This window comes from Panicum virgatum, chromosome 1K (genome assembly GCF_016808335.1).
Source record: "Panicum virgatum strain AP13 chromosome 1K, P.virgatum_v5, whole genome shotgun sequence".
Lineage (NCBI taxonomy): Eukaryota > Viridiplantae > Streptophyta > Magnoliopsida > Poales > Poaceae > Panicum > Panicum virgatum.
Window position 1 is genome coordinate 18,079,588 of NC_053136.1, and position 10,661 is coordinate 18,090,248.

Sequence of the window (10,661 nt, forward strand, 5' to 3'; positions counted from 1 at the left end):
TTAGTTTTATTCAGTACTTTTACATGTATAATGACGACATTAGTTTTATTCGTTAATTAATTTAGTTTAGTATTTGAACTGACATTAGAAACAAATGTTTATTTCTTAATGCGACTTTTACGTGTGACACTCTAATGATGTATTTATTCGGGCTCATATTGGAAACCATCGAGAAGTTTAAAAAATCTTTATTTTTATTATGGTCTACAATTTATGTTTTTATTTTAATTATAATAATTTGTTCATTTTTTTACATTTATTTGCTTAGTGTACTGAAATTAGTTTTGTTTCTTAATGAGACATATAATTGACCTGTTATTAATATTACTTCTTAGAAATGTCTTTGCAACATGATGCCTTTGAGCGTCGAGCTGCGGTTCGGGCGGCGGTACGCAATCAATTGGAGCACACCGGTCATTCGCTTGAGTTCCACCCTGCAGAGCGTGTTGGTCTTGTTAGCGGTCGTATTCGTCGTTTGATTAAGAAAGCTTTTCATATATTCTCCCTTGGCAAAGAAAGCCGTAAATTTTATCGTGAATTTAACGTCGAGTTGCATGGTACTGATGATGATTATGAGTTGATGGCTCGATATAATGCAAGACGTGAAGAGTCAGGGCTGGCGGAATATGACCGTTCAGTGTCACGACTTCGTGAGGCAGTTCACGAGACATCGGTCAAAAGATCTCATGATGAGTAGTTTGTATTAGGTAGCTAGCATGTAGTGTAATCTATATTTATTAATTTGGACTTTTATTTATCATGTTGTTTAATTTAAGCATGCTATGTGATGGATATTCGGACCTTTTGTATTTCAATGTTAAATTCGCGAAAATGGCAATTGTATTTCATTATGTTATGTGACAAATAATATGAATACAAGTAAAATAATGTTGTTACTTAATGCAAAATTGTAGATCGATGGACCGACAATGGATGTACGGCGACCGGTGCACCATGACGTGGATTAATGGTCTAAAGTCTTTTCTCGATGCGGCGGAGGCCCACAAGTCATCGAAAGGTTTCATGTGTTGTCCATGCTGCCTTTGCCAAAATAAAAAGAAATACTCTAAGAGAAGCACTCTACACGCCCACATTTATGAAAAGGATTTCATGGATAACCATACTCTTTGGACCAAGCACGGTGAACCTGGAGTTGTGATGCAAGATGGTGAAGAAGATGATGATCATAATATTGCAGACTGGGCTCATCTATATGAAGCGGGAGCCTTTGAAGATGAACCCATGGATGATGCTGAAGAAATGGACAAGGCTGGAGAAAATGCAGCAGAAGACCAACCACCTGATGAATTAGGTCAGGTTCTAGTGGATTCACAAAGAGACTGTGAAACGTTAAAGGAGTCAAAGAAGTTTGAGAAGATGTTGGAGGATCACAAAAAAATATTGTATCCAGATTGCAAGCAGGTGCTTAAAAAGTTAGTTACCACACTTGAAATACTGCAGTGGAAGGCAGCTAATGGTGTCACCTATAAGTGATTTGAGGAGCTACTTGGAATCGTAAAGAACATGCTTCCAGAGGGAAATGAACTGCCCTCTACAACATACGAAGCAAAGAAGGTTGTTTGCCCTCTTGGATTGGAGGTACAGAAAATTCACGTATGTCCTAACGATTGCATTATCTATCGAGGCGAAGAATATGAGAAACTGGATGCTTGTCCTGTCTGTGATGCAAAACGGTACAAGATTAGGCAAAATGATCCTGGTGAGGTCAACGGGGAGCCCGTCAAGAAAAAAGTTCCCGCTAAGGTGATGTGGTATTTCCTAGTAATACCATGTTTGAAGCGCTTTTTCAGAAATAAATCCAATGCTAAATTGATGCGGTGGCACAAAGAAGAGTGTAAGCAAGATCAGATGCTGAGACACCCTGCGGATGGGTCCCAGTGGAGAAACATGGATAGAGATTTCCTAGATTTTGATAATGACCCAAGGAACATAAGGTTCGGTTTAAGTACGGACGGAATGAATCCATTCGACGAGTGGGGCAGCAGTTACAGTACATGGCCTGTGACCCTCTGTATGTTCAACATTCCTTCTTGGTTATGCATGAAGCAAAAGTACATGATGAAGCCAGTGCTTATCCAAGGCCCAAAATAACCGGGCAATGATATTGACATGTACCTAAGATCGTTGGTTGATGAACTTTTGCTGCTGTGAAAGGAGGAAGGTGTACGTGTTTGCGACGAGTACAAATAGAAGAATTTTGACCTGCGAGCATTGCTTTTCGTTACCATCAACGATTGGCCTACACTTAGCAATCTGTCCGGATAGTCGAATAAGGGATACAAGGCAGGCACTCATTGTCTAGAATAAATCGACAGCTTGTATCTAAAAAATTGTAGGAAGGTCGTGTACATGGGTCATGGTCGATTCCTTCCCCTCAACCACCCCTTAAGAAGAAAAGGAAAACATTTCAAATGGGAACCAGAAACTCGTGCTAAGCCTATGTTTCAAAACGGGAAGCGTGTTTTCTCGATGGTGAAGGATGTCCATGTCGTGTTTGGAAAGGACCGTGGAAGCCAACAAGTTCCGAATGATGAAAACGGCCATGCCCCAATGTGGAAGAAGTCCATACTATGGGAGCTCCCATATTGGGAAGTCCTGGAGGTCCGCAACACAATCGATGTGATGCACTTGACGAAGAATCTTTGCGTGAACCTACTAGGATTTCTTGGTACGTATGGGCAGTCAAAAGATACACTGGAAGCGAGACGTGATTTGAAAGAAACAAAACAATGAGAAGACCTACGTCCTGAGAAGAGAGAAAATGGACAGCACTACTTACGTCCTGCTAGCTACACTCTCAGCAAAGAGGAGAAGGAAAACATGTTTAATTGCTTGAACAGTATGAAGGTACCGTCCGGTTACTCCTCGAATATGCAGGAAAGAATTAATATGAAAGAGAAAAAGTTCACAAACTTAAAGTCTCATGATTGCCACGTTCTGATGACCTAATTGCTTCCAGTCGCGCTGAGAGGTATTCTACCAGAAAATGTAAGATTAGCAGTGGTGAAGCTATGTGCCTTTCTTAATGAAATTTCGCAGAAGGCAATCGATGCAAATAAGCTCACAAGGCTACAGAATGATGTGGTCCAATGTTTTGTCAGTTTTGAGATGGTCTTCCCACCTTCGTTCTTTAATATTATGACCCATCTCCTGGTTCATATTGTGAAAGAGATAAATATTTTAGGCCCTGTATTCCTACACAATATGTTCCCTTTAGGCCCTGACGTCAGCATTTTTTAATTGGATAGTTATACGTGTTTTTTAATTAGATAGTCAATTAAAAAATGTTAGTTAATTATATAGTTGATTAGAAAAATGTTAGATAGTTAATTAGATAGTTAATTAGAACATTTGTGAACATTAGTAAAAATTTATAGAAAATAGTACGAAATGTTACAATATTTTTCATGTACTTATTTTCCATTAAATAGGAGAAAATAGTAGAAAACTGTAGAAACTCCCATGGCAAATTGCACATATTATATTTTTGTATCAATATCAATATTTTATAGAAATTGATGATATTTGTGAACACTTCTAGAAATTGATGAAAATAGTAGGAAAATTTGTAGAAATTATGCCTAAATTGTAGATATTTGTACAAATGAAGTAAATAGTCCCCTAATGTTAGGAATTATGTCTAATTTTAGTTTGCTATACTATAAACAGGTGAAATTAGTAGAAAATAGTAGAAAATCTTTGAAATTGGTGAAAATAGTACAAAAATAGTAGAAAAATAGTAGAAAATCTTGGAAATGTTAGGGCACATTGTATATAAGATGTATATGATGTAAATTTTAGAAATTTTGTCCATGTCAGTGTTGTACGGCTTTATCAAAGGTGCACTTGTAATTTTTTTTATACATTGTTAATTAGTACAAAATTGCATATCAAACATATGTTGATTCACATAGGAAACAAAAGGAACCCTTTCGTCGTGATGACGACGATGTCTTTCTTGAGAACATAATTGGTACGGGCGCGCACCAGTACGAAGAGGATGCTTCCGAGTATGATGGCAGCCAATACCTTAACGATATTGGCGATGGCGATGATAATCAGCCAGAAGAAACGACTGTGCAAGATGATAGCGCAGAGGTATATACAATTCGTGCTTATATATCTAAACATATGTATTAATTATGTATGTAAGTACAATGCGTACTAAATACATATTTTTCTAGGCATCCGGATCGACTAGGAAACCAAAACGGAAATGAGGGTCGAAGAAAATTATGGAGGGGCACACTATTATCACTTCATTGCATCCTGACGGTGAACCAAAGTCTCTGAAGGGTGTGAAGACGACTGTGGTGAATCAATGTGGATGTTTTATCAGGGACCACATTCCCATTAGCTTCAAGCTATGGAAGAAAAGTAAAGCCACAGATATCGATGCTGACATCGTGCCCGAGACCGAGAAAGAAATGTTATGGGCAGATGTGAAACGGCACTTCACCTTTCCGGAGGACAAAGAACAGCTGTTTAAGGATTGAGTCATGAAGAAGATGGCTATTGCTTTTCAGATGTTCAAGAAAAATTTGAACAAAGATTATGTTAAAAAGGGACTCACGCCGGACTTCAAGAAAAACTTCAAGAATCAACATCCTTATTGGGAGGCATTGATGCAGTACAACTCGTCCGAGGATAGCGAGAAGAAGACAGCCCAAGCCAAAGAGAATGTGAGCAAAAAGAAGCACTTCCATCATCTTGGGCAAGGAGGATATGCGTCGGCGATTCCAAAATGGCAGAAGATGGAAGATGATCTCGTTGCCAGAGGAATCGTACCGGCGACTTTCAACTGGCCGTTGCGAGCAAAACATTACTTCTACGCTCATGGAGGCTCATTGAATATGGAAGATGGGTCGTTCGTCACTAGCGATGCCATAAGGGAAGCGGCCGACAGGCTCGATGTGGCACTAAAGGTCGTGTCCGAAGGCAGCTTCAAGTCGGACAGAGAGAAAGACGAGCTGACATACGCTCTTGGCACACCGGAACACACAGACGTGTGCGAGGCATGGGCGTAGTTCCATGGAAGCATGGCTTCAGTGGCGACATAGAGACATATCGAAGCCGACAGAGAAGAAAGGCTGAAGTAGCAGAGAAGGTGCGTGCCCTAGAAGAACAGGTTGCTTTGATTGAAGGTTCACTTGCAACTAGCCAGCAGCAGCCACCAGAAGCCAGATCAACAGCTCAATTGGAGACTAGCCCCGTCGGCTCGCAGCGTCGTAGCAGCGTCGCTTCAATAGAACACCCAGTTGCAGATCAAGAGGAAATAGTTGCGGAACATTACCCCGTGGACGACATCGCCGTGAGGACCCCTGTGAAATTCTATTTCTGCTAAGGAAAAAACTGAAAGTAGTCTCTCACGGGGTTGTTGAAGTCCCTGTTCAAGGCGGGACAATCCATGGCATGACGATTCCAGAAGGATATGCTAGAGTCATGGTTGACCGTGTCGAGAAAGGATGGGAAGACCTCGACCTTGAGATCCCTGGAGGCGATGGAGAAGAGGAACTAGGACAGGCCCTCCACACTTGGATCTGTTGGAAAAACAGTACATAAGAATTGCAGTAAAGGATCCTAGCCCGTCTCCGAGGTCACCGCCCGCTGCTCAAGGGCACCCCAGCTTGGATCCACCGTCACCGGCCGCTGCCCGGGACCCCAGCGTTAGTCCATCGCCGCCACCGGATGCTTCCGGGGAGCCCAGTGTTAGTCCGCCTCCGCCATCTCCTCCCCCCGCAAAGAAGAAGAAATCTATTTGGGTGCCGCCACCGCCACCTCCAAGGCCGAAGAAGACCCAAGAACAAAAGAAGAAAGAGAAGCCCGCGCCAGAGAAGTCAGGTTACGAAATGACTCCAGAGGAATTGACTGCTTGGGTGCAAGAAGACGTGTGCAAGCAGTTGAAGCCAAAGAAGCCTCCGCCAAAGGAACCAGTGGATCCAGCAGCGATGAAATTCTTTCTATCCATGATGTGCCAACCAAAGCCTCCACTGATGTCGGACTACGACCGCTCGATCACAAAGTCATGGGAGAAGAAGAGTAACCGGCGAGAGAACCAGAGAGTTCGCCGGCTCGGAGAACAATCCAAAAAAAGGTACCCCCTCTAGTAGTGCTTTCAAAAGAGAATGAAGCTACTGCTGAGTTTGTTAAGGAAACAAATCTCACAAAAGCTCAGCTCCTAGGTCATGAAAAAATCCTGGTTCACCAAGGGGCAGGAAGAAAGCCATTTGTAATGGGGGAACCTCTTATGTGGCCAGAGTTGATTGACACCCTACCAACAAAAATGCATGAGTTCCATAAGTGGTACTTGAAAGCATCTACAGAGGGGTATATAATGATAGCCGCTCGAATAAAAAATACCCATTTCTATCGGGGGATGGATGACATTTGGATCGATTTTGACCATTTTTGGTTTCTATTCCATCAAGATGCCCTAGACAAGTCTCTCGTCAGTGTATGGTCTATGTAAGTGTTTCCTGTCAATTGTATACTCTAGCTCTACTAAGTCGTTTAGATTTCTCATTCCCTCCTTTTATTTGTAATCGTGCAGGATGAAAATGCAAGAATGCCGGAAGAGCGGGATTTACAACGTTGGCTTCATCGATCCGAATGTTATATATGAGGAGAGTATACGCCAATATCCTAATCGGATCGAGAATAATTTAGTCATGTCCTTGGAAGGGCAGCACGATCGCACATTCATTCTGTTTCCGTACAACTTCGAGTGAGTCCTTTGACTTTTTGAGTCACTTTAACTAGCCAATAAGTGTATATATCTAACATTTCTTGTATCCATATGTATGTATCAACAGTTTCCACTGGATCCTACTTGTGATCGAAATCGATCGGTCCCGAGTTACTGTGTGGGACTCCTTGAAGAAGCCACCAGAATTATATCAAAATCTCGTAGACATCATGCAAAGGGCATGGTCTTGGTTCCTCAAAACATAATTAGGAGTCACGTCAACACCGACTGAACTTCAATTCAACCATAACAAGCCGGTACGAATATCGCACATCTACTTTTATTTATTCAAATAGCATGAATATTTCATAACATGTATATATGTATATAGTGTTTGAGACAGAACCAAGGAACCAACCTCTGCGGATACTACGTATGTGAGCACATGCATTTTTTTGCAGAGATACCAAGAGGGTGACACAAGAAAACTTCGAAGTACATATAACATTAGTAACAATTTCTTGTATTTAATTTAATACAGGTACTAAATTAAACTATTGGTGTTTATTTGTTGTTGACAGATTTGGAATATTTGTTGTTGACAGATTTGGAATATGAAAGAGAATCTCATCGAATCGGAAAGAATCAGGGCAATTCAAGAAGCACTCTGTGGATTCCTGTTGGATGAGGTGATAAATCCAAAAGGTGAATTTCATTCCGATCCAAGGATAAGTGTGGCTCGAGCTGATCAACTCAACAAATGCCGCAAGAAGGATGCCAGTGCGGATGACGATGCAGATGATTAGAATTATTGAAGAATTTGTCTGAAAAAACTTATGAGAATTCATAATTGTAAATATTATTGTCTTTTATCCATCTATGTATATAATTTCTAACATTTCTTTTATCCATGTATGCATATAATTTCTTTTATTTGCTTTGCTCCATATACAAATACGAATTTTAGATACGAGTATGAGTACGAATACACAAACCGCTGCGAGTACGACTACTAATACTAATTAATTGAAATTGAAAAGAAAAGAGAACAAATATAAAGGATCAAAAAGAAAAAAATTCTTTTAGTACTAGTCGGTATTACCAATCGGTACTAAACTGCTCGGCCTAGCTGCTGGCGTGGCCAGCAGTTTAGTACCGGTTGGTGTTACCAACCGGTACTAAACAGGCCGTTTAGTACCGGGCCAGCTGACCGGTACTAAGTGCGCGTGCACTTAGTACCGGAGGAGCGGTTCCCGACCGGTAATAATGAGGATTTTCTAGCAGTGAATATAGCGTCACGAAGGGATTCTACGGAACTCCCAATCCGCTGGTATATGTTGTGGACCGTGGACGCCGTAAGGGTGTGCCCTCATAATGAAATGTGTTTTTGTCATCCCAGTGCCGACCATTCCCACCAGTTTTCACTTCTCATTCACTAGCGAAGATGGAAGTAGTCCATCACCACCATACCGCAGCACAAGCTACCTTGATTGGTCTAGCTAATATCTCTTCTCTTCCCTTCTTTTGTTTCCTCTGTTCCCAAATGTAAGGTGCGCACACACTATTTATAGCTTGTAAGCTCTTTAATTTTGAAGCTGACTAAAAACTACTACATTTTTTTGAAAGTGGACTAATTTTTTTTAACAATTGCCAAAGATTGTGAGTTTCTCTACCTACACATTGGTCTACATTTTTTTAGAAAATAAAAATATCTCCGGCCTATATTGGTCTGTGTAAATAAAGGTAGTAGCAGGAAGATGTTAACTGGAGTGAAGTCTTGTACTATCATCCATCTGTCTAGAATCTATAGTCCATGGTACTCCCTGTCAATGTTTCTAAAAACTAACATATGTGCCCAGATACATTTTCAGTAATTATAAATTATTATTACGTAATTCACAGTGTAGATTGATTTGAATCAGATAACAATGAACAATCAAGTTTGTAGTAGGAAGAAATTCAGATGGAACATAGAAGGTGGTGCATAAGAAAGATGAAGAAAATTTATTATCATTTGGGCACATTATATTCTCTAGGCCTGGGCATTCGGTACTAACCGAACCGATCGGTTCGGTTCCTCGGTTCCTACACAAGTTCGGTTCTTCAAAACTAGAGACCGATTGGTTCTTTTCAGAAGTAGGAACCGAGACAATTCGGTTTCGGTTAATTCGGTTCGGTTCCGGTTATAACCGAACTAACCGAATCTCATCTCCACCGTTCGCCTCCTCTGCCCTCTGCTCGGACGGAAGGCGCCGCTCGTCGGGGTGGCCGCCGCGCACGCACCGCTCGTCGGGGTGGCTGCCGCTGCGCACGCACCGCTCGTCGGGGTGGCTGCCGCCGCGCGCGGGCCTCCGGGTGGCCGCCGCCACCCTAACCAGTTGGGGTCGGGGGCGCGAATAGCCTGGGCGGCGGCGGCGAGCGACGAGAGCTGGCCGATGGCGCGGATGGCGCGGGGCGACGGCGGCCGGCGGGCGCTGGGCGGCTCTGGGTCGGGGGAGCAGGCCCTCGGGCGCGGATTACCAGGCCTGGCCGGGGACGACGTGGCGCTCGCCGGGGGCGCCCATGACGCTTGGCGGCGGCGTCTGGCGAGCGTTGGGCGGCGGCGGGTCGGGGGCGCGGGCGGAGTAGGAGCTGGTGATGGCGCTGGGAGGCAGGCCGGCAGCGCCCCCGCGACACAGGGACAGGGCGCGGGCGGGCGCCGAGCTGGTGGAGGCCGGCGCTGGCGGCTGGGAGCCTGGGACTGGAGCTGCGGTGGACGGGGGTTCACCCACCTGTAGGGTTTGCTAACTGGGCTGGTGTCTCTAGTTGGGCCGGTGCTCAATACATTGGGCTTAATGAATTTGTGGGCTCAATGTATATTATTTCGGTTCCCCGGTTTAACCGAGAACCGAACCGAAGTAACCGGGTAATTTCGGTTCCTGAGAAATAGGATCCGAACAGGAACCGAATTTTCTCGGTTCCGGTTCTCGGTTATTTCCGTTCGGTTCTCGGTTTTCGGTTTATTCTGCCCAGGGCTAATATTCTCGTGAAGCAATTAATACAAGCTCATGGTGCCTGATTTTAGTTGTGTATTCATATCCGAAGTAAAGCTTTCAGCTTTCATCTTGACATGTCAGTATCTGCAGCTTGTTACATCCATGACTTTGCTAGTTAATTAATTTAAAACCCGTGATCGGAAGAAATTAATGATGTATTTCTATACTCGTCAGATTATTATTATTCTTTTAATACGCTGCTCTGAAAACAGGTTGAATAAAATTGGTAAATAGTTTTTACTCAGAAACCAAATCGTTAGAGGTACACCTGTCCATCCTGTTTTCCTCCAAAATCTTCTCCTGACTCTGCTGGACTCCGATGAACCCCTAACCTTGGACCCTAACCATTCAATCGTGATTCGTCCGAATCCTCGCTGGAGGATCATCAGAGCTTTGCAGGAGTAGGAAAAGGCAGGTCGGCGCAGCTTGGAAGAGGGAAGGAAAAAATTGAGTGTAGGTCGCTCCTCCCACACTGAGTGTAGTTTAGCATTCCTGCTTTGCGTATGAGTAGCAAAATGAGTTTATTAGCCATGTGGGGCCTGCACGGCTGCACGTATTAAGGAGAGAACGTGCATATCGCCAGCATCATGAAAGCCAGTAGTAGTAGTCATGTACTCTCCCTCGTCTAGGGTCTCCTGAGAAGAGTGTTTTGGCTTCCTGATGCCTAACATTCGCATATTACCCAACACTCACTAAGATCACTTCTTTCATGGTCCTTTAATTTATTGCTAGAAGAGAAGCTACTACAGATAATATGAACACTTCCTCTCTTTACTGGCAGTTTGTATTGTGCCCGTTTTTCTCATGTTTTAATAAGGGAGAGTCCAACGACCTTAACAAGTCTTGAAGATGACTGAAGCTTTGTCACGCTCTACAGCGCACGGCACTATATGGTTATTTTTTCTCTCTCATCTGGGGCC

At 43.1% G+C, this 10,661-nt stretch overlaps 1 protein-coding gene across 1 annotated transcript; it reads left to right on the top strand.

The window, feature by feature from the left end:
* Window positions 1-9,150: 9,150 nt before the first annotated feature.
* LOC120653531 (spidroin-1-like) lies at window positions 9,151-9,483 on the top strand. Its single transcript, XM_039931258.1, has one exon. The coding sequence runs from the start codon at window positions 9,151-9,153 to the stop codon at window positions 9,481-9,483; it is 333 nt and encodes a 110-aa protein (XP_039787192.1).
* Window positions 9,484-10,661: the final 1,178 nt, after the last annotated feature.